The 24,141-nt window shown below is 53.4% G+C and overlaps 1 protein-coding gene across 2 annotated transcripts; it reads right to left on the bottom strand.

Moving 5' to 3' along the window:
• LOC102961814 (major vault protein) lies at positions 1-24,140 on the bottom strand. Of its 2 annotated transcripts, none has more exons than XM_042971140.1 (15): positions 23,725-24,140; positions 17,518-17,650; positions 17,139-17,334; positions 9,236-9,359; positions 9,004-9,135; positions 8,678-8,772; positions 8,144-8,380; positions 5,658-5,939; positions 4,594-4,838; positions 4,259-4,456; positions 3,057-3,443; positions 1,905-2,021; positions 1,623-1,749; positions 933-1,121; positions 1-251 (listed from the first exon to the last, which is right to left on the bottom strand). In XM_042971140.1, the coding sequence occupies exons 2-15, from the start codon at positions 17,640-17,642 to the stop codon at positions 33-35; spliced, it is 2,673 nt and encodes an 890-aa protein (XP_042827074.1). In that variant the 5' UTR covers positions 17,643-17,650; positions 23,725-24,140; the 3' UTR covers positions 1-32. The 2 variants fall into 2 exon arrangements, with proteins under 2 accessions (XP_042827074.1, XP_042827075.1); XM_042971141.1 differs by having other exon boundaries at positions 23,757-24,140.
• Position 24,141: the final 1 nt, after the last annotated feature.

The raw sequence follows: 24,141 nt of genomic DNA, 5'->3' as shown, positions 1-24,141 counted from the left end.
GAAATGTTTAATTTGCCGGTTGCAGCACGGCGCTAAGGAACAACGTGGTTGTCTCCAAGAGACTGAGGGGCAGGAGGGGACCGGAGAAGCAAGCCCTCCTGGGGGCTGGGCATGCCGGCTGCCTTTTTGGTTGGGGGCTGGGCCTCCGACCCCAGCCCCAGGAGACCCAAGGCTGTGTTGAAGAGGTTGATGGGGGTGGAACCATCGGTGATGAGCGTTGATTTCAGGCCCAGGCTCTGGAGCAGTTTCACCTTGAGGAGCAAGAGGGAAGAGTCAGTCCCCTGGTTCCTTTTCTTGTCTCCTTGGCCACCACCCACACTTATCGCACTCTGCAGCTGTCACCCGAGCCATCCTCCTAGGATTAGTCGCGGACAATAAGCGAGGTGTATCAGGAGAGACTGAAGGTTTCACGGGGGCTTAGAAGGCCTGAAAGACCCGGCCCCACTGTAGCTGCTTCCAGAAGCTCACCATTCCACCCTCGGTCGTGGCCGTTCAGTCCTTTCTGTTCCTTAAACGCACTGAGTTCTGTCGTCCTTGTGTCTTTGCACATGGAGCCTCTCCCAGGAAGCTCCCGTCAACTCTACATCGGCCTCAAGTATCCCCTCTTCCGAGGGACTCTCCCTAAACCAGCCAGCATCCCTGGCTCGACTTCCTTCAAAGCACTTGCCACGGACTGGGGTTCCACTTGATGACCATCCGCCCCAGGGGCTGCAGCTCCCTGCCGAAGCTAGCACAGTGCCTGGCAGAGGCCACCGTGCACAAGTTCTACAGGCCGGGACACGGGGACAGTTTCACCTCCTCTCCCCTCCGCCCCCAGCATCATCTTTCCAGATATGTCTGCCCCAGCTCCGCCTTCTTGGTTTCAAATATGGTCCCAACACACACATACACACACACACGCACACACACACCAGCCCCCTCCCCACTCTGACCTGCATCTCTGGCCCAGCCACAGCAAGGTCCCTGATGGTGCTGGGGCCCAAGGCCTCCGTCATCTGCTTGAACTTCTTCACCTCCACCTCCGCCAGCTGCTGGGCCTTGCTCACCTCCAGCTCCAGCTGGGCCCGGGCATAGACCAGTTCTAGTTCTCGCACTTTCCGTACCCGCTGGAGCTCAGCCTCCTGGAAGGGGGTGGGGGGAGAGAACGCAGCATTGTGTGGCCCCTGGGAACTGTCCCAGCAAGCCAGAGAGAACAGAGGCCAAAGGGATGGAACTGTAAATGGACAGTCAATTTGCCAGGTGACTCCTGGCCAGGCTGCCTTGTAGCTGGCGACTGGTGGGAGTCCTCAATCCAAGCCTTGGTTCTGCCATCTGTAAAATGGAGACAGTACCTGCCGCCTGAATGGGACTTCAGGCATTAAATAAGACCGTGCGTGTAAGACACGTGCAGCACTTTGCACAAAGCTGGCCAACGTGTGAGTGCACATTACACAGAAGACAGAGGTCATCATGCCCGGAGGGGAAAGGTGGTTAAGCGAATAGACACAGGGCAAAGGACTTTATAAACCACGGAGTATTTAAATAGGGCTTTACATCGGGACACCTGGTCTCCCACTCCTCTCCAGGGCTGCAGTGATGGGGCCTCTTCCAGACCCCCTTCCACAGGCATCGCCCCCACTCACCGTCTCAATGGCCAAGGCCTCGGCTTTCAACTTGGCCTGTAGCACGGAGCCTTCTCCCTCGATGCGCAGGGCCTCAGCGCGGGACTCGGCCTCCGCCTTGGCGGTCCCCGTGCTCTCCACGGCAGTGCTGGAGGGGCGGCGGGGGTCAGGGGACGCCAGGAGGAAGCCCAGCCCTGCCCTCCTCCACCCTCACTTCTGGGCAGCAGAAGTCACACTCGTCTCAGTCCCTCCACCAGCTGCTTTCCAAGACCGGGCCCTCTTTTCCTCTGGTTCTCAACCCACCTCAGAGCCTCCAGCTCCAAGAGTTCGCGGCGAGCCTTTTCAGCTTCGGATTGGTCCAAGATCTTCTGCCTCTCAAGCCGGCCGCGGGCTTCTTGCTCAAGTCTCTGAGCCTCGTGCCTGGACGGGAGAGGGGACTGGGAAGATGCTGGCCATCTTCCAAGATGCGAGCCAGCTCTCCAAGGGCAGGGACCGCCAGTCTGCTGGGGGTGCCCGCGGGAAGCACTCAACGTGCCAACGGAAGCACGGCGTGCGCGCTAACAGCCTGGCACGATCGCAGGCGCAGGGGAAGGGACGGACTTGTGACCCGAGGCCCCCGCTTCCACACAGCCCGCCCTCCAGTGGGGAGAAACAAAGGGACGTGGTTGATTTCGGACAATGACAAGTTCCCTGAAAGTGGGTGACGGGACACCAAGCAGAGAGGGTGCTGCTTCAGTTGGGGCAGAAAGAACTGGGCTCTGCGAGGAGGCGAGCTTCGGGCTGAGGCCCGAGGAGGAGGCCGGCTGAAGCGCTCTAGGCGAAGAGCATTCTGGCCGGAGGGAACAGCCAGCGCAGAGGGCCCGCAGCGGGGAGCCCGGCTGTGCATCTGAGGGGCAGAAAGGAGCTGGTGGGATTGGAGCACGTGAGCCTGGGAGACGCTGGAAGGGGAGGTGGGGGAGGTAGGCCTGGATCCCCGGTGCCCGGAAGGACCACGGAACAAGTTTGCGTTCTAGCACAAGCAAGGTGAGAAGCCACAGGAGGGGGATGGCACCTAGTGGTACTTTTTTTTTTTTTGGAGAGAGAGAGAGAGAGAGAGAGAGAGAAGTCAGGAAGGGGCAGAGAGAGGAGACACGGAATCCAAAGCAGGCTCCAGGCTCCGAGCTGTCAGCACAGAGCCTGATGCGGGGCTCGAACTCACAGACCGTGAGATCATGACCTGAGCCGAAGTCGGACGCTTAACCAGCTGAGCCACCTGGGCGCCCTGTCCTAGGCGTATTCTTAAGTGGGCCATGCCATCTGCTAAGGGTGATCGCAGGCCGTCCGTAGGCGAGGGCGGGGGGAGGGCACCTTGTTACCCAGGTCGTGGCAGTGGGCCGAGGTAAGGACTCTGGAGAGGTCTGGCCCGCAGTGGGCACTGTGGGCAGTGGGGAAGCCCTGCCCCCAGGCCTCACTCACTTGGCAGCTGCCTCCTGGGAGTTGGTGGTGATCTCAATGGCCAGTTGGACGCTGCGCTGTAAGGCGTCCCGGGTCCTCTGGTCCACGGGCTCCACCGACTGCACGTCCACGCTGCTGACCACCAACCCGTTTTGGGGGAAGACGGCCCGGTCCCGGGGCTGGGGCAGAGCCCTGCCGTCGAGCCCCTTGGTTTCTGGGGTCTCAAAGCCAAAGACAGCAGTGCGAATAATGCGGGCAGAATTCTTATGGAAGTCATCGAAGGTGACGGAGGCCACGGCCCCCCGCACCCGGGACGCGATGGCCTTGCAGGCGTCACCCACGAAGTCAGGCACTGAGAAGAGCTTGGCTGTCTCCTGTGGGTCCTTCCGGTCCCTCAGCTCAAAGTGCCTGTGAACAGAGAGGCCAGAACAGGGAAGCCATCTTCCTCCAGGAAACGGCAACTCTCGTCTTTGAAAAGGACTCCGGCCCCCACCCCCCGTCACTGGCCAGGGTCTCCCACGACAGAGAACGAGAATTGCTACCCACCATGGGCCCAGGTGAGAGACCATCTTATTCTCCCAGCCACCCTAGGAGGTGGGGATGAGCACTATCCCCTTTTACAGATGAGGAAAGAGAGGCCCAGAGAGGTTAAGTGACAGGCCCAAAGTCACATCATATGTGGCAAGCCAGAAAGGTGAACTCAGGCAGCGTGGCTCCAGGGTCTATGCTCTTAGCGACCATGCTGCAGTGCCCCCCCGCCCCAGAGAGGTCAGCGCCCCCATCTGCCCCTGTCACAGTCCTGGCCACTCCGCCCAGAGGTGGGTGTGGTGGGGCACAGCCGCCGTATGGGACTCCCCTCCCCCCTCTCCGGTCACTGCCATTTGAGCTCTAACTACGTACAGGGCACTGTTCCAATTCTCACCGCATCCCTTCGACCGCCCCGTGAGGCTGACGGTTGTCACTCTCATTTTACAGATTGGGAGATGGAGGAAAGCACCGAGTCACTGGCCTAGGTCCACAGCTAGCAAACGGCAGGGCCGGGACCCAGGCAGCGAGCCCCAGAGCCTGTGCTTGGGGACATCTGCCCACTCGCACTGGGTGTGTCCAACCGACATTTTCACGACCTTGCAGTTATGTGGTTGGCTGAACGTGAGCCCAGCGCTGCGGGACCCAGGGCTCTTCCTCCTGGCTCCCCCACCCCCCGGGCCCTCCCCACCCCTCACCAGTTGTAGGCGAGCTGCAGCTGCAGCCTGGCATGGTCTGCTGTTTCGATGGTGATGACGTCTGTGAAGAAGTCAGGCCCGAGCAGCAGGCAGAGAGCGCGGCGGGCGTGGGGACGCTTGGGCCTCCCAGCCGAAAGGGACAACACGGTGAACTGCTCCTCGGGACCTAGCGACACCAGCTCGGGCCCAAAGACCACACTGCAGAGGGAGCCGGGAGTCAGACACACGGAGAACCCCTCCCGCCTCGTCCCCCTCGCCCCCGGTGGCCCTTCCCGCCTCCCCCCTCCCCCCCAGTAGCCTCCCCAACTGCCCCCCCCCCCCGAATGGCCCCTCACCGAGCTCTCTTCTCTCTGTAGTCATACACCTGCACAGCAGCGTTGTGAGGGACCCGGTAGCTGACCACGCGGGTCTTGTTCCGGAGAGGGGAGGGCTGGGGGGTCTTGGGCACCTCCTTCACACCCCTGTCTGCCAGCGGGTCCTGCCCCTTGTTCAGCAGATCCTCCACCCCAGGAGGTAGCTCTTTCTCCCACAGGACTTCGTCCTGGGTCAGCATGTAGGTGCTTCCAATCACAGCTCGTACCTTGAGAGAGAACGGGGAGGGACGTCACCGGGAAGGGAAGGGGGAAGGACCCAGCTGGCAGCCCGGTGGTGGGGGAGGGTAGCTTGGCGCTGTGGCCAAACATGGTCTCTGGAATGAGGCTGTATTCAGATGCACCGGCTGCTAGCTCGGTCGTCTTGGGCGCACCCCTGCTTTGGTTCCTCATCCGCACAGGGTTGAGGAATGAATGACATCTCAGATTAGTCTAGTGCTGAGAACTTGGCATGTGGTAAGGGCTTCAGAGGATTTCTTCTGGAACTTTCCTTCTGGGGGCAGCTTGGAGGGCATCGGAGGGACAGATGCCATCAATCCAATACCTAGGTAACATTCGCTAACACCTCCTAGGATTCTGAGCTCTACCTTCAGGTTGGCGTCTTAGAGAAAGAGGTTGGAGATGTGGTCCTAGGTCAGACCAAGGTCAAGGCTTCAGATTGGGGGGGGGGGTTGGCAAAGAGGAAAAATTCCACCTGGATAAGGGGATGGGGGAGGAATTTGGTTCTTGCTGTTCCCAGGCCACTCCCCAGTTAGATCTTTATGCTGGGGCCAGTTCTGCAGTGGAGACAGAGTCCCCGTCCTTAAACCTGGCTCATCTTCTCCCTGGGGAGCTTCTCAAGTTTGCACTTCGCTATTTACGACAAAGGGAAGGCAGATACTCCACGGAATGCCGGCCTGCTCGGATGCCACCACCAAGGCTGTCGAAGTCTCCTCCCCCATCTCCACCACGCACCTGTCCCCGTCAGCCCTGAGCAGGCCACCACCGTGGCCGCACAACAGTAAGGGTGCCCATCCCTCAGCTGTTACCCTTCCAGTCTTGATATCCTGCACGTAGATGCCCTCATTCTCGTCCAGAGGGATGGCCTGACGTTCTTCTACCACCTCTACCTTGGCAGAGGGCACGTACTCCAGGGGCCCGCGGATGAGCCAGTTGTCCCCAGCCTGGTGGGAGACCTTCTCCTCCTCTTCTCCCTCCTCCAGGGGTTGCAGGGCCCTCAGCAGCAGCCCCTGCTGCTCTGACAGCACATATATATCCTGGATGCCTCGCTCCAGCCTCTCTCCAGGCTGGAGGAAAAAAGACTTCTCGCCCTAGTGGAAAGACATGGGGTTAGAAGCGGTTGCCACCCAGAGTCGTGACTGCCTCTGATAGCGCCTCTTTTGGTTCCTGTGGCCACAGGCTTGTGATGAGGACAGGAGCCCCAAAAGACCCTCCTGACGTTCCCACCGTAATACAGCGAAGCATTATCGGGACCACGAGGCTCTCGACAAATGCCCACAGATCTCGTCCGGTCAAACCGCCCTTGATAAATCCTGTAAACCGTCAGGACCTGGACACTCACAAGCTCAACCGTTAAGAATAAACCTCTTGGAGGGCCTGGGTGGCTCAGTCGCTAAAGCGTCCAACGCCCCCCCCCCTTTTTTTTTTTAATGCATTTTTGGGAGAGACAGAGCATGAGTGGGGGAGGGGCAGAGAGAGAGGGAGACACAGAATCCGAAGCAGGCTCCAGGCTCCGAGCTGTCAGCACAGAGCCCGACACGGGGCTCAAACTCACTAACTGCGAGATCGTGACCTGAGCTAAAATCAGACGCCCAACTGACTGAGCCACCCAGGTAAGTGTCCAACCCTTGATTTCAGGGCAGGTCATGATCTCATGGTTTGGGAGTTTTGAGCCCCGCATCTGGCTCTGTGCTGACAGTGTGGAGCCTGCTTGGGATTCTCTCTCTCTCCCTCCCTCCCTCCCTCCCTCCCTCCTCACCACCCCCGTCCCTCCCATGCACTCTCTCTCTCTCTTTTTCAAAACTAAACATTAAAAAAAAAAAGCTTAAAAAAAAAAGAATGACCCTCTTGTTGCTCATTTCTCCCATGCGTTGTTTTCTTGGGATGGTGTCGTCCGGACATTGGCAAACTCAGTTTCTGGGCCAAATCTGGCCACTGTTATTATTTTTTAACAATCTATTTGAGATATAATCTATATACCATACAATTTTTCCGGTTAAAGTCTACAATTCAGTTGTTTTGGCATATCCACAGAGTTGTCCGATCATCTCTAGGATCTAATCCCAGGGTTTTCATCACCCTGAAAAACTCATTAGCGGTTCCTCTCTGTCCATCCCTACCCCCTCTAACCACTAATCTATTTTCTATCACTACGGATTTACCCATTTGGGACAGTTTGTATAAACGGAACCACACAGGGGTGCGTGGCTGCCGCAGTCAGTTGAGTATCCAGCTCTTGATTTCAGCTCAGGTCGTGATCTCAAGGTCATGGGATCAAGCCCCACATCGGGCTCCGCACTAAGCGTGGAGGCTGCTTGGGATCCTCTCTCTCTCCTCTCTCTCTGCCCCTCCCCCCCCAAAAACTACATTTTAAAAAGTAAAATAAATGGAATTAAACAATTCCAAGTACTAGCTGAAATACTAATGTAGTTTTTTTTAATGTTTATTTGTTTTTGAGAGAGAGAGAGAGAGAGAGAGAGAGAGAGAGAGAGAGAGAGAGAATGAATGTGAGTGAGGGAGGGGCAGAGAGAGGGAGACACAATCCGAAGCAGGCTCCAGGCTCTGAGCTGTCAGCACAGAGCCCGATGTGGGGCTCAAACTCACGAGCTGTGAGATCACGACCTGAGCTGAAGTCGGACGCTCAGCCGACTGAGCCACCCAGGCGCCCTGAATGCTGATCATTAGCACACGAGCATCCGTACGTGCTTATTTCCTTTTATAGCTGAAGGATATTCCATTGTGTGGATACGCCTCAATTTGTGATCTGTTCATCCACTGCTAGACATTTGGGCTATTTCGGGAAGTAAAATGTTACAGGAACACAGAGGCACTCGTTCATTTACAAGCTGTCTATGCTTTTGCTCCAACAGTGGAATGTGCTCCCAAAGCCCAAAGTATCTACGATCTGGCCCTTTACAGAAAAGTGTGTCGATCCCTGGTAGTCCCATGTATAGTTAAGAGAGGGGTGAAGTGGGGTGGGGAGAAGCATAAACCAAGAGGTTTGTTTTATGCAAGATGACAAGGTTTCCAGAACAGCAGGCACGGATGGGACCCGGGAGGTGCTCCCAGAAGAAACTGTGTGGAAACTGAGGTTGGGGGCCACCAGGGAGATCAGGGGGACTCTGTCTCAAAAGATAGAACTAGACGTGCAAGGACACAGAGGGAGCCAGAACGAGCTTGGTGCTTCTAGAACATGTACCTGGGGTGGGAGGAGGGAAGGAAGAGGTCCGAGGGCCTCCACTCAAGGGCATTCACCCTCCCAGAGCAGAGCTCCAGGTGAAATGGAGGCACTCACCTTGACCACACGCTTCTGCCCCAGCTGGTTCTTGCCATCCGGGCCCACTGGGTCGAGAATCACACAGTAGTTGCGGGGGCCCAAGGTGGTGATGGGCACGACCCCTAGCACCTCCTCGTAGACATCTGGCACATGGGCCTCCGTGTCCTGCACGGTCACCAGCCACTCCTCCCCCGTGCGACGGGTCACTCCTCTCAAGTCTCGGAAGTTCTGCCGAGCCCGGAGGTGCAGGGCCGTCTGTAGGACAAGAGGTCGGGGCGTTTGGGGAAACCGATCTCCAAGTTCCTCAGGGGACCTGGGAGCCCCACTGGCCACTAAGTGCTCCCAGGCCTGACCGCCAGTCTCCACAACCCAGGAGGGCATTTTAACCCTCTCAGAGGACTCAGGATACCCCTCAGGTAACTGACCTCTGCAGTTTTCTTTTAGTGGCCTTAGAAATATTGCTTCTCTTTCACGTTCATGTCCTCTGCCACTATTCTCTGCCACTCAGAGTGATCCCTACCCCAGGGTCCCTTAACCCCCCAGAGCACAGACCTTTTCTGTGAGGATCACGGCGTCCACCAAATCCAGAACCTCCTCAAACACTCCCGGGAGATATGCCCCCACGGAACGCACCAGCCATTCTTCCCCTGGGTCGGGTGAAGGGTGGGGGTTGGGGGGAGGGAGAAGCCATGTCAACACGACAGCAGGGTCAGGGGAGAGCCCGCACGGGGGGGGTTAGGGAAAGCAGCAGTGGGCAGCCCCCAAAAGCTTATGAGATCCCAGGGAAGTACTTCCTCCCAGGCTGCTAGTGGCCATCCCCAACCCTGTGGGCAGAGCACGGCCTGTCCGCCCCCATCAGCACCCCTTATCGACCCCACCTGTCACCCTCTCCTTGCCGTCCCGGTCCCAGCACTCCTTGCGGGCCCTCAGCCGCAGGGCCTGGTTCTGCCTGATGACTGTGGCCTGGATAATCTCCAGGACCTCCACCTCCTTCTGGGGGATATATGTGCCTGGGGAGGGGAGAAGAGGCTGGAGGTGAGCAGGTATCAGAGCTATAGTGGAAAGGCCAGGAGCCTCTGACCCGGACTCCGGCCAACGGAAGGAACTTACCAGGTCCTTCAAATAGCCACTCATCTCCTGCCACCACCTTCTCTCCATTCTTATCCTCAAAATCCAGCAACGCCTTAAGATGGAGGGCAGTGTTGGGCATAACCACCTGCAGTGGAGTGATGTCCTGACAAGGGAAGAAGGGAGGTCATGAGACATCCAGTACTGTGACTCCAGGAGTCATGCCCAATACCTTGGAGGTCAGAGTCCGCAGCATCCATCTTTATAGGTCCCCCCAAAAGCTGCCAAGTGGAATGCACAAGGTAGGGGTAGTCCCAAAGCCATCTGACCTGAAGAACTAAAACAGCTGACCGAGCAAGAGGAAGCCACTACCAATGAGCCAAGAACACACGATCCTCTGTAGGAAGTGCTTAGAAGCGGTTCTGAATTAGAAACCTAGGCTGGGAAACTGGGACACACCTCAAGGCCTAGTATGCCCCGGGGAAGTGCAGAAAGTGAGGAAGTGGGAAGCCTGGACGGCTGTAACAGGTATGCTTTGGCACGTGGCTTTGTCATCAGGGTCGCTTCATGGTCACAAGATGGCCACCGTGCTCCAGCCATCACGTCTCTTTTCATCAGGAAGGGGGACCTGGCAACAAGCATCCAAACCTTTTAGAAGTTTGTAGAAAGGTTTCTAAGAGTAGAACTTCACTTGGTCTTTGATCTGAGGGAGGCAGGAAAGGAGAGAAAGAGGCTCAGAGAGGCTGGAAGAGATATGCCCAAGGTCACACAACTAGTGATGAACGGGATCCGGACTTGAACCTCAGTCTTTAGTGAAGCTTAGCTGCCTGCCGCTCCTTTCTCTGACCAGAGTGACCCAGCGCGGAAAGGTCGAGCAGCTCTACTCTCTCCCCACTGACCACACACTGGGTTGGAGGCAGGTGAGCCCTTCCTTGTGCATCTTCAATGGGCACAGCACCTGGCTGATTGTGGTAGGGGCAGGCTACACACACACACACACACACCCATCTTCCTGGATTGGAAGTGTCCAGCAGGTGATAAGACAGATACAGACCCCTGTCTCCAAGTACACCATGGACAGTGTCAAGGGACAGAGGTTGCAAAAACCTAGGGCACATCAGGAAAAGCCCTCTGGGAGTGGCTTTTGAGCAGGGGCTCAAAGGAAGAGCTGGCTTTTGATATAAAGGTGCAGGAAGAGGAGAAAGTGAGATTTCTGGAAGGATCGTGGGGGTTTTTCACCTCCCACATCTACTCTATCATCATTTTCTCCCTGTTCCGCTGAAAGCTACATCTACCTTTATCGCTGCCATTCCCCTCACCTAAGTCACCATCTCTTGCCTGGATAATGGAAAGATCTTCCTAATCTGTCTCCTGGCGGCCACCCTGGTCTCCTTCCTGTCTGTCCCCCACGCCACTGCAGGCTTCCAGCTCAGGTGACTAGGTACCCAGTAGTATCGCCACATAAGATTGGGAATGCGGGAGAAGAGCAGATTTGGGGGGAAGGGAAAGTGTCGGGTTTGGATGTCCAGTAGGAACTGGCAGCGGGACATCCAGGAGAGAGCCTCCCACAGGCAGCTAGGGGCTCACAGGTCAGCAGCTCCCAGCGATGGTACAGGGGTGGATGTCTAACATAGACGAAGTGGTCAAGGCCACGGGAGCATGAGAGGGCTCACAGGAGGTTCAGGACAGAATCTGAAGGCAGAGGGCAGGAGAGGAGAGGGAGACATCGAAGAAGATGGAAAGAGATATCCACAGAGTAAAACAGGAAGATAAGTTTTAGCGGGGGGTCGGGTGGAGGGGAAAAAAAAGACAAGTTTTTTTTTTTTTTAAGTGTTTATTTTGAGAGAGAGAGAGAGAGAGAGAGAGAGCAGGGGAGGGGCAGAGAGAGATGGAGACAGAGAATCTCAAGCAGAATCCACGCCCTTAGCGCAGAGCCCAGTGCGGGGCTTGAACTAATGAACCATGAGATCGTGAGCTGAGCCAAAATAAAAAATCAGACACTCAACCAAGGGAGCCACTCCAAAAAGACAAGTTTTAATAACAGGGCAGGTCAACAATGGTTGTGGCTAAGAAGACCCGTGAGACACAGAATGTCCACCCAGGTTAGGAATTAGGAGTTGGGAGGCCTTGGAGCCTTGTGAAAGCAAGTTCAGTGGAGGTGGGGGGCGGGGGCAGGGGCCAGATGTAGGGGCTTGTGAGGAAATGGGGCAGAGGACATCAAGCAGTTATCAAAGGGTAAGTATGAAAGGAAAGCAGCAGCAGTAAATAGCTAGAAACTGGATTTATATATAGGGCCCTCATAAAAGTTCCTACTTTTAAATTTAAATTTCAGGGGCGCCTGGGTGGCTGAGTCGGTTGAGCGTCCGACTTCAGCTCAGGTCACGATCCCGCGGTTTGTGCGTTCGAGCCCCGCGTCGGGCTCTGCGCTGACAGCTCGGAGCCTGGAGCCTGCTTCGGATTCTGTGTCTCCTTCCCTCTCTGCCCCTCCCCCACTTGTGCTCTGTCTCTCAAAAATAAATAAATGTAAAAAAATTTCACGTGCGTATCCTGGGACCCAGCAATTCTTAATAGTTTCTACTCTTAAAGAACAGCAAACACTATACGTGCCTGGTTGGCTTAAGTTGGTAGAACATGGAACTCAATATCAGGGTTGTAAGTTCAAGCCCCAGGTTGGGTGCAGAGATTACTTAAAATCTTTCTTTCTTTTTTTTTTTTTTTTTACATTTATTTATTTATTTTTGAGAGAAAGAGCACAAGTGGGGAGGGGCAGAGAGAGAAGGAGACAGAATTCAAAGCAGGCTCCGGACTCTGAGCTGTCAGCACAGAGCCCAACACGGGGCTCGAACTCAGAAACTGTGAGATCATGACCTGAGCCGAAGTTGGACGCTTAACTGACTGAGCCACTCAGGCGCCCCTAAAAATAAAATCTTGAGAGGCCCTGATGGCCGGTTAAGCGTCCGACTTTGGCTCAGGTCATGATCTCACGGCTCCTGGGTTCGAGCCCCACATCGGGCTCTGTGCTGACAGCTCAGAGCCCAGGGCCTGCTTTGGATTCTGTGTCTCCCCCTCTCTTTCTCTGCTCCTCCCCCACTCACACTCTGTCTCTCAAGAATGAATAAACATTAAAAAAAATTTTAATTAAAAAAAATCTTGAAAAAATGTTTTTAAACACACACACACACACACACACACACACACACAAACAGCAAACAGGAACATGAACAAGGACACACAGACAAGGATACTCGTCGCAACACTGTTTTTCCTTATAAATCAGAAACACCATGAATGATACTCAACAGGAAAATGGCTGAGCTTTTAGCATCATCTGGAATTACATAGAACAAATGAGACTTACATAACAATATGCAGAAGCTCATTCAAAATACACTGGCAAGTGACAATGTGATAGCTTTATGCAAATAGGTTATAGTTGATATGATTTTTTTTTTTTACACATACTTATGTTAATGCATAAACATATCTGGAAGCACAGACCCTGAATGGATGACAGTAGAGGGCTCTGGCGAATGGTGAGTAGAGATTGGGGGCAGAAGTCACGAAGGACCTTACAGCCTTCTGGATGTATTCTTTAGAATGAAAGCTTCTGCAAGTAAGCCTTTAAGGGCAGAGAAGGATGGAAGAGACAGAGCATATTTATTGGCCAAGAGAAAGGCAGCAGTAGTGGGGAAATTAAAGACAGAGGAAAGAGAAGCTCCAGGTGGGGTTACAGGTTAAGTGTTGGACTTCAGCTCAGGTCATGACCTCATTCATGTTCAGGACTTCGAGCCCCCCATCGGGTTCCACGCTGATGACGCGGCACCTGCTTGGGATTCTCTCTCTCCCTCTCTCAAAATAAATAAATAAACTTAAAAAAGATAGAAGTATATAAACTTACCCAAGGAGGTGAAAGACCTGTACCCTGAAACTACAAGACATTGATGAAAGAAATTAAAGGAGACACAAATGGAAAGACATTTTACTCTCATGGATTAGAAGAATATTGTTAAAACGTCCATACTGCCCAAAGCAATCTACAGATTTCACGAAATCCCTATCAAAATACCAACAGCATTTTTCAGAGAACTAGAACAATCCCAAAATCTGTATGGAACCACAAAAGACCCAGAATAACCAAAGCCAGGGGCGCCTGGGTGGCGCAGTCGGTTAAGCGTCCGACTTCAGCCAGGTCACGATCTCGCGGTCCGTGAGTTCGAGCCCCGCGTCAGGCTCTGGGCTGACGGCTCGGAGCCTGGAGCCTGTTTCCGATTCTGTGTCTCCCTCTCTCTCTGCCCCTCCCCCATTCATGCTCTGTCTCTCTCTGTCCCAAAAATAAATTAAAAAACGTTGAAAAAAAAATTAAAAAAAAAAAAAAAAAGAATAACCAAAGCCATCTTGAAAAAGAAAAACAAAGCTGGAGGTAGCACTATTCCAGATTTCAAGTTCTATTACAAAGCTGTAGTGATCATGACAATATGGTCCTGGGGCAAAAATAAACATAGATCAATGGAACAGAATAGAAAGCTACAGTTACAGGGTCAATTAATCTTTGGTAAAGGAGGCAAGAGAATGCAATGGGGAAAAGTCTTTTCAACAAACGGTGCTGGGAAAACTGGACAGTTACATGCAAAAAAAAAAAAAAAAATGCAAGGGTACCGCTTTCTTACACCATACCCAAAAATTAACTGAAAATGGATTAAGGACCTGAATGTGAGACCTGAAACCATAAAAATCCTAGAAAAGAGCACAGACAGTAATGTCTCTGACATTGACCATAGCAACATATTTCTAGGTATGGTCTCCTGAGCAAGAGAGATAAAGCAAGAACAACCTATTGGGACTACATCAAAATAAAAAGCTTCTGCACAGCCAAGGAAATAACCGACAAAACTAAGACAACCTACAGAATGGGAGAAGACATATCCATAAAGGGTTAGAGTATCCAAAATATATAAAGAACTTACACAACTCAACATCAAAAAATAATCTAAATTAAAACAGACAGAAGACATGAATAGACACTTCCCCAAAGACATCCAGATGGCCAAAAGATACATGAAAAGATGCTCAACAGGACTCATTATCAGGGAAATGCAAATCAAAACCACAAGAAGATATCCCCTCATACCTGTCAGAATGGCTCAAATAAAAAACACATGAAACAATAAGTGTTGGCGAGGGTGTGGAGAAAAAAAGGAATCCTTGTGTACTGTTGGTGGGAATGCAAACTGGTGCAGCCACTGTGGAAAACAGGATGGAGGTTTTGCAAAAAATTCAAAATAGATCTACTGTATGATCCAGTCATCACCCTAAGGGGTATTTACCCAAAGAATGTGAAAACACTAATTCGAAAGGATATATGCACCCCTTTGTTTATTTCAGCGTTATTTATAGCCAAATGGTGGAAGCCCAAGTGTCCATCAACAGAAGAAAGGATAAAGAAGATGTGGTATATACACACAATGGAATATTACGCAGCCATAACAATAATGAAATCTCGCCATTTGCAACAGCATGGATGGAGCTGGAGAGCATAATGGGAAGAAGCAAAGTAAGTTAGAGAAAGACATACCGTATGATTTCACTCATATGTGGAATTTAAGAAACAAGTGAATAAAGGGAAAAATAGACAAACCAAGAAACAGACTCTTAACTACAGAGAACAAACAAACTCTGTTACCAGAGGGGAGGTGGAGGGGGATGGGTGAACTAGGTGAAGGGGGTAAAGAGTACACTTATCCTGATGAGCACTGAGTAAGCATATGGCATTGTATGGCACACCCAAGCTTAATACTGTAGGTTAATTACACTGGGATTAAAATAAAATAAAATTAAAAAGAGACACAGAAGGATAAGCCAGGTTCCCGGGGCCACCTGATGGAGGCCCCAACAGGTAGAAAGGAGATGAGCACAGATATAAAATAAGGGAAGGGAATGCAGACCCAGATCCTGCCAGATGGCCTGGACTTCTAAGTATGTGGCGAAGTTGTTTAAGAATGAGTGGGGCACCCAGGTGGCTCAGTCAGTCAAGCATCTTACTCTTGATTTCGGCTCAGGTCATGATCTCATGGTTCGTGGGTTTGAGCCGAGCCCTGAGTCGGGCTCAGGGCTGACATCGTGGAGCCTACTTGGGATTCCCTCTCTCCCTCGCTCTCCGCTCCTCCCCCACTCGTATGTGCTCTCTCTCAAAATAAATAAACTTTAAAGGGCTTCTTAAAGGGGCACCTCGGTGGCGCAATTGGTTGAGTGTCTAACTTTGGCTCAGGTCAGGATCTTGCCGTTCGTGAGTTCAAGCCCCACATTGGGCTGTCAGCACAGAGCTGGCTTCGGGTCCTCTTTCCCTTTCTGTCTCCGCTCCTCCCCAACTCATGCACACGCAGGCGCTCTCAACATTAAAAAAATTAAAATAAAATGTTGGTGGCTCAGTCGGTTGAGCGTCCGACTTCGGCTCAGGTCATGATCTCACAGTTTGTGAGTTTGAGCCCCGCGTCGGGCTCTGTGCAGACAGCTTGGAGCCTGAAGCCTGCTTCAGATTCTGTGTCTCTCTCTCTGCCCCTGCCGAGCTTGCACTCTGTCTTTCCCTCTCTCAGAAATAAATAAACATTAAAAAAATAAATAAATAAAATAAAATAAAATGCTACTAAAAAATAGGATAGAAAATAGGAAGGGAGTGGAAAATGATAAATATTTAGAGGCATGCAGAAAAAAAGTGGAGAGAAAGCTGGTTAGGAAGGAAGAGAACCACTGAACAGAGCTGGCCTGGAAATGAGCCACTTGACCCATCAGCTACTTGTAATACTGTCATCTTTGTGGATCTGTCCTCATGGCCAGGAAGCCCCTCCTGGGTATGAGGACAGGAAGGACAGGTTGGGGTCACAGCAATCCAGGACCGGCTTTGGCCACAGGTCCTGCACATAAGAGACTGTTAAGATGACAACCTCCAGTTGGTGTAGGAAAGAGACCAGGAAGAGAATCTGAGGGACAGAAGACGGAATGAAAAGCCCTGAGGGGTCATGACAACTGAGGAGGCGGGGATTGAATTTCCAAGGTGGGGGAGGTGGGAGAATAACCAGGTCCCGAGTGGACTGGCACCAGGAGGGGCTGCAGCAGAACAGAAGAATTGAGGTCAAGAAGGCCAAGTCATTGACAAGGTCATCACAAGGACATTAGTGAGGCTCCCAGGAGTCAGAAGGGGAGGGAGAGGGAGGCCTGAGGCAGGCACCTTCTCAGTGGAGACCAGAAGGGAAGAGGTGTGGGCAGAGAGGGAGGAAAAGGAACAGCTCCATGACATTGGGCTCCAAAGAGGGAGAGGCCCTGTCCTCCTGGCCTGGAGGATGTGGGGTTTGAGAGAATGAGCTGCTGTGGGCTGGGGAACCTAGGGAGCTTTCAACACTGCCCCCCCCCGCCCCCCCCAACCACTCCCCACCCAGAGAGGGACTGAGCTGATCCGAGGTAGGACCTGGGTATGGGGGATTTTCAGGCCAGGGCCTGAGGGCCACATAAACAAGGGCCAGGCCACAAGCGCAGGCCTGTGATGCCTTCCTGAGGAACGGTCACCAGTCCCCGAGCCCAAACTCATCTCGTCCACCATTGCGGTCACTGCCCACCAGACTGCCCAACAGTCTGGCACCGTTTGAGTGGATGAAATGCTCACACTTGGCATAATTGTTTAGCACCAGAGTGGTCGGGAGCTTCTAGCAGGCTCCAGAGCCTGGAAGGTCAGGAGGGGAGATGGGCTGACATCTCTCAAAGGAGGGGCGGGTCTGCTGTGGGCATGCTAGGAGGAAGGAAGGAAGCAGTAATTCTGTCCTTGGGGAGAACCTGCAAATGTTGCCCCCACCCCCTCCCACAGCCCCAGTTTGTTTTCCCTCCAGAAGGCAGCGCAGAGCCCTAGGACAAGGCGGCAGAACAGGCAGAATGATTATAGAGGAAGCAAGCCAGGTACCTTTTCCAGCACCTCCCCTGGGTACAGGGGGAAGGGGTCCTGGGCCAGCCGGATCTCTAGGTCAGCGTGGCGGAGCCGTACTTGCCCTGTGACGTCGAACAGCACCAAGCCCTGGGGATCCCGGGACACCGGGTTGGCCACTGTGCAGTAGTGGCGTGGGGGGACAGTCACCATGCGCATGGGGGCAAACAGGACCCTGTAGGAGGGTGAGAAGCAGTGTGAGGACCTGGGGGACCCTGTTCTCATTTCTGAAGGAGACAGTGAATGGGAGAGAAAGTGTCACCCAACCCAGGGCCAATCCTGCCTGGGAACAGGAAGGAGATGGACGGTCACGCCAGCCAGACTAACAGGCACCCCACGGCACGGTCCCAACACCAACCTCTCATTGTCCTGCCGGATGTAAGTCTTTGGCCCGACCTCCACGCGGGACACGTTGCTGTTCTGGTCCAGCACATGGATGTAGTGGTATGGGGGGATGCGGATGATGGACTCTTCGGTTGCCATGGTGACTCCTGAGCCCAGGGCAGCAGGGGGATAGACAGGTGGGGAGAAGATCCAACAAGATGAGCACAGGGGGCCGGCACGGGGCCAGCACGAGCCGGAGGACTGGCTGGAGATGGGGGAGTGGGCCTGTCCTCCTCCAGCTCGGATTATTTCACCCTTTTGAGCCCCACGCCAGCCGCTTCCTCTGTTCTCCCCACCCAGGGCACGCAGCCCATCCAGACCTCATCCCTGCCGAGACCTGCTTGACACAATTAACCACGGAAGCCCAGGTTGTTCTCTGCCTATTCCTTTCCCTCCCCAAGCTGCCTGCAGCACCGGAAGGGGCTTTAGATGAAAACTCTGGAGGTGCCGGAGGTGGCCTTCACCAGCAGAGCAGGAGCAGTGACTGGGTGGCTCCCCGGCTCCTCCAGACACAGGCTTGTTTATTTCAGGGGATCCCGGGACCCAGCTGTATTGCAATGGTAGCCCACAGCCTAAGAATATTTACACTATCTTTGCACCCATGCCCCCCACACACATTTTCAGCAATCTGGGATGAACTGTTCAGACACGGGCCACCTCTCAAGGGAGGGATCCCTGGCGGAACTGGTGCTCCCATAGAGTCAGCTGGGTTGCAAACCCCAACCAAATTAGTCCTTTTCTCCCCAGTTCTCTCTGGTCTGTGGTCACTCTTGGTTTCCTGTGTTTGCAGGTAGGGGTGGGTGGGAAGGGAGAGGGAATGAACAAGTGCGTCTCTCACCCACCCCCATCCTACCTGCTTCTGAATCCTGGGTGGTTCAGGAAGGTCATGCCTCCTGCCTGAACCCCCGTCCCTGCCTCCAGCAGGCCTTGGACTTTGGACGATACATCCCTTGGGGTCACACAGAGGGAACCAAGTTTATTAGACAACTCAAAGCCCTGCCCTCTGAGACTTTGGTCAGGCCATTTTGAAGCCACCAGCAGAAAAGGAGGGACACTTCATCTGCCCCACCATTCAACTAACTTCTAACCTGAGAAGCGGGAGCGAGGACGGAGTGGCTTAGCGCAGGAGAAAGAGGCTGAAGCCCCAAAATTGCAGAAGCCAGGGAAAGGCACAAGAATTCTACTTAACCTACACACTCTGTAAAATTTTTATTTATTTTTTTGCTTAGCAATTGTGAGTTTCCACAACCTCCTGATTCCTGCTTCTCTTGAAGAATTAGGAGCTACACCCTGCATTTCCACCTAGCAAAACTGGCTAGAGTCAAGTCACAGCTGCTGCCTATAGATGTGACACCCCCCACCGCCCAGGCCCGCCTGCCCCCTCCCCGCCAATCGTGCACTTACCACAATCCCCACGTGCTGTTCCTGTTGTCCTCTACCTAGGCTGCTGCACTCAACGACACCTGCCTGGCTCCTGCTTAAGTCTCTAACTCAGCATCATCTAGTAGAACCTTCTGTAATGATGGACATATTCTAAATCTGGATTCTTTGGACTGGTCACAGGCAGCTACTGAATACTTGCAATGTGACCAGGGGAACTGAGGAACTAAATATTAAATTTCCATCAAGGTGGCCAAATAAGGTTGGTCAGTCCCACATTACAGTGTACCTCCAAGTAGCTGAGTCCCAGGTAGGGACTATGGATCATTAGAGGCCACGCAGCAAATCAGTGGGATGAGAATCCCCATGGAATGCTTGGTCCTGTCCTTCTCTGGTGGCAGCCATGGGACAGTGGTTAGGGGCACAGATTCAGCCAGACTGCCCGGTCTTACGGTTCTGATTCCCTGCCTTGTACTGTTTCCTTAACATCTTACCTCATTTTGAAAGGTTACAGTTTTCACCTGTCTTCCTGGTACACTTTCCACATCAAAAGAATGTTCTGCTCTCTATCTTGCAACTTTGTATGGGATTTGACCTGGATACTTTTTTGTTGCTCTGGTTTATGTGAAGTTAATTCCCCGGGACTTGTAGGAGTGGCTTTTCTGACGTCAGGGCTCCCTCTTCTGTTGTTTTCAGGCAGTGTTTGAAAATACAGGGGCTGCCTTTCTGCTTTCCTTGATCTGTTCTCCTCCCCACTCTTATCTTGACCTTCTCTTTCCTTCCTCCCTATTGCCCAGTCTCTCTCTGCTGTGCTTTCAAAGTGGCTTCCTGAGGAAGCCCCCAAAGAGCCCCCAGGAGCCGGAAGTACCTGCATCCCTTACTGGATGGGGTAACTTCAGACGAGTCCATTGCCCTCCCTATACCCGTTTCCCGGCCTGTAAACTGTGAACGGATAGGGCATCTACCCGAGTTATGAGGACTGAGGTAATCATAAAGTACTTGGAACAGAGCCCGACTCTTCAGAAGCACTATGCTACTTATTGCTGAGGCAGGAATAGCCTGAGGCCCAGCTCCCTTAATCAGTTAGGGGATGTGGCCTAGCACCAGAGACCCCCTAACCCACCCGGCCTTAACCCCCCTTGCTGAGTGGTCAGAAAGCTGGCAAGTCTTGTGTCGCCCCAGCTGTGGGGCTAGAATGGCAGCAAAGAAGGGGCAGCTGAAGGCTAAGTGAAGCCTTTGCCAGGTTCTCTGCAGGGTAGAAGCCTGGCCAGGAAGCCAGATGGGGGAGAGGAAGGGCTAGGGCTATAAGCGGAGGTGTGGACAGGGCTCCGTGAGGCACCCCCTAGGGAAGATCTGAACTCTAGAAGGCCATGCAAGGGCTGGGAAGCAGGCCCCAGGAACAGCCTCCAATGACTCCTTTTTGGACAATCCCCCACTCCCTATGGCTGAGGCCTCTCCACCATCTGTCATCCCAGCTGGGCCCAGTCAGGGGGGCTGAGAGCCTCACCCAGCTCAGTGACTCAGCTGAGAATCATCCTTATAGCTGATCTGGCTGGGCTTCTGCCTTGTTCCAAAGCCAAGCCCTTGTTTCAGTACTGGGACCCTATCTTATTCCCCCTGACTGCCCACTACCATACCCTAAAGCTGTGCCTTCCACCTAGACCACCTGCTGTTCACCCCAGAACAGACTTTGCTCTTATCCTCTTGCTATCTGTAAAAAGAAGCCTCCACGTATGACCTCTCCAGGGAGCCAGGGAAACCACTTGACTCAGGCAGCTTGTTTGTGACAAGTCCCAGATTTACACTTTTGGGGTGTACCAGATGACATGGATAGTCAGAACATTGTCTTTCCAGTAAGGCAGGCCCCTCAAAAAACAATGGTTAAGGATGATGTTGGCCTTTGGAAGGTCCTGCCTAGACCTTGGGGCTGGCCCCGGCACTCCAAATCCACTCATCCCCTCCCCTTCGGGGCCTGCTTCCAGGATCTGCCCCCTAGTCTGCTCTCTGCATACATGCCCAGCTTGGTCTGATCACACTTCCCCCAGATGTCATGAGCTTCCTGCAGGAATCCGTCAGCTGTTGCCCAAAGTCTCAGACACTGCACCACACCCACGAAGAAGGGGGGCGGGTAGTGGGTGGAAGGGCAGAGAACAAAACCTGTAGGCAGAAGCTGCTTCATCCGCTAGTTAAGACGCAGCTATAGACCAGTGTCTTGGCTCCAAAGGAAACTTACAAAAAGGAAACTTACACTACAGCAAAACTCAATGAGCCTCTCTGGTCACTACCTGTCAGAGATCTTCAGGGTCAACTGTGAGTGCCTGGCACAGTGACTCAAACAGATGTCTGAGTGACCAGCTTTATGGTGTACTGGTCTGTAGTGAGCGACATCGGCATCACCTGAAGCTTGTTAGTAAGGGGGCTTCTCAGGCCCCACTCAAGAGCTGCTGAATCAGCCGGCATTTTAACCAGATCCCTCGTGATTTGGGCACATATTAAAGTACCAGCAACTCCGGCCTCAAGCAGCCACTCTCAGTCCTGGCTGTACTTGAGAGTCACCTGGAAGTCTTCGAAAAGCACTGATCTCTGGGGATTCTGACCTCAGTGGCCTGAGGTGGGGTGCAGACATGGCTAGATTTAAAATCTCTCCCACTGACCCTGATACACAGCAAAGATTGAGCTCTGTCAATCTGGGGCCACTTGCTAGCTCTGAGCCTTAGTCTCCTAGACCGAGAAATGGAAAGGAAGGACTATTTCCTGGGCCTAAAGAGATTAGTGACTACAGGATGGCTCTAGGGCACAGGAGCTCAGAGGGTGGCTGGGAGGAGGGAGAATAAAATGAGCTCAGATTACAGACTGCTCAAGGGCAGGGCATTTCGTTCAGCCTGGTCCATGGCAGGTCCAAGGAGCCCCCAAGCAGACCTGAAGCTGGAGGGGAAGTCAGTGACTCAGCCTGCCACCATCCTCCCTATCAAGCTCAGGTTTAGGGAAATGTACAGGACGCTCAACATACACAGGGGCTCATCGTTGCCGTTTCCCTGTGTAAACATTCTAGTCTTTGGAGAATGCAAGAGTCACATTACTCAGGGACTGCTCAGAGGCTGTTATTTACCAGCTTCCCAGTTTAGGGAGATTATTTCCTACTATAGGGGGACTAGAGTGGAAATTCAAGAATTTGTCTCCCACCAAACAGGTTTAAGAGCAGCTTTTTGGGAACTTTTCTTCCTAGGAAAGTGTTCTCTGAGCTCCAGCTCAACTACCTTGTGGGAGGAGGAGCAGCTTGGTGGCCTCACTGGGGACAGAACAGTTCTGCCAGCTCAGGACGCTCCTCGCCCTATCTTCACCCTACTTCCTGGATGCTGCCAATTAATGCCACTCATTGAAGATGAAGGTTGTCCAGTTGAGAAGTGACCCAGGAACCAGGCTTCAGAACCCCTGATCTAGATCAATGTTTTCTAAACTTGCTCCAACACAGGAACCAGCTGAGAGTGTTGCTCCTGTTCATGCTGATTCCCAGGCCTCATCCCGCCCCACCACACCAAAGTTTCCAGGAGACTCTAGAATGTGTGTCTTTGGCAAGAGTCCCCCAAATAACAGCTCCCACTTATTAGGAACTTAAACTGTGCCAGGCATTGTGTTAAGGACCTTTAATTCATTCATTTAATCCTCACAAGAACCTAGATTAGTTAGCAACATCACTCAGGGTCACGCAATGATCAAAGGACAGAGCCAGAACTCAGCCTGGGATCGCTGCTGCAGAGCTCCCAAACCAGGAAGCACAGAACAAGAACTTAGGACCCGGGTGGGGCAGATTATTCTCTGGGAGACAGGGTCAATGGCACTTCACAGCCGAGCATTTTCTGCAAGGGGAGGGGGGCTGGGGGGGAGGGAACTCCTCCATCCAACAAGGAGGCCAGAGTCACTTTGGAGAGGCCAGAGTCACTTTGGAGCCCTCAGGCTGTCCCTGGGCCATCCGCTCAGGGTGGCTGCTCTATCGGCTGGCTACTCCAGAGAGCTGCCCCACCCAGAAAGCTTCACCCGGGGTCAGGCTGGGTGCCCTGTTTGCCAAGGGCAGAAACAGGCAGAAGTTTCCAGGGAGCCCACTGACTGGCACCCCATGTAACAGCCAGCTTTCCCCCCTCACAACCCAGGGGACCACCCAGGCGGGAAACAGACAACACAGGGGACATCTGCCTCAGTTACCATCTCCCACCCCCATACTTCACTCCTGAGAGCCAGCTCTAAGATCCCCATAATCACAGACTGGCGGGTCCAAATGAGTTTCCTGTTTCTTGATTTCAGCCCCCACCCCCCCACCCCCCCACCCCCAAAAGAGAAAATGAGAGAGCCTTGCTCAGCAACCCCCAAGCCTTCTAGAAGTCAAGCCTACCTTGAGATCACTTTGCTAACCACCTCCCAAATGGCCTGCTAGGATCACGGTCAGCATAGCCTTAAGTGAGGCTGTGGGAAATCCTCAACATTTGGCATAGATGAAGGATCTCAGTGTGTGGGGGGCGGGAATCACATTCTAAAAGCTTAGAGAGGACAGGCCAGAGCCGAAGTCCTTAGGAGGAGGAGGCAGAGGCCTACAGCAGGGACCCAGGAGAGAGTGCGAATGGACCCAACTTGCCTCTGCCCTAACTTCTGATGTGGGAGCCTGAAGTCAAGAGGCCTTCGATTTGGGGGGTGGGGGAGTGTTCGCAAGATAACAAGTTGATCTACGTTTACTTCAAAAGACAAAAAAAAAAAAAAAAAAAAATCCAGCAAGGAAAGCAAAACCTCCCACGGCCAAGCCTCTACCCACCTTCTTCCTCCTCCGGTTCAGAGATGTCTTACCTGCCCCGGCAGAAGCAAGGCCTTAGAAGGCAGGACGGGGCTAGGCGAGCCTTAAGGGACACAAGGTCCCACCAACTGTTTGGGGGCTTTGGGACCTGTACGAAGTACACCCAGAAGGAGTGCTGCCTGCCCCAGACCCCTCAGAGGGGGAAACTCCCAGGCCCAGCCCTAGGGATCACTTCCCGGCAGGGCAGGCACTCAGGGGTGGGGCCTGGCCATTTAAAGGGCCCTCGCAGCTGGTTCTCTCTTCCTCCTCTGGGCGGCTTCTACTGCAGCTGAAGGCACTGCAGCCTCTTGGCTCTCTCGCTGAGGTCCCACCTCAGAGCCAGCTGGCAGTGCTGGAATGAGACCGGAAGGGTCAGAGGGGCAGGTGCCGAGTTCACCT

The sequence above is a fragment of the Panthera tigris genome, chromosome E3 (genome assembly GCF_018350195.1).
Source record: "Panthera tigris isolate Pti1 chromosome E3, P.tigris_Pti1_mat1.1, whole genome shotgun sequence".
Classification (NCBI taxonomy): Eukaryota; Metazoa; Chordata; class Mammalia; order Carnivora; family Felidae; genus Panthera; species Panthera tigris.
This window is presented reverse-complemented; position numbering and strand designations above follow the sequence as displayed.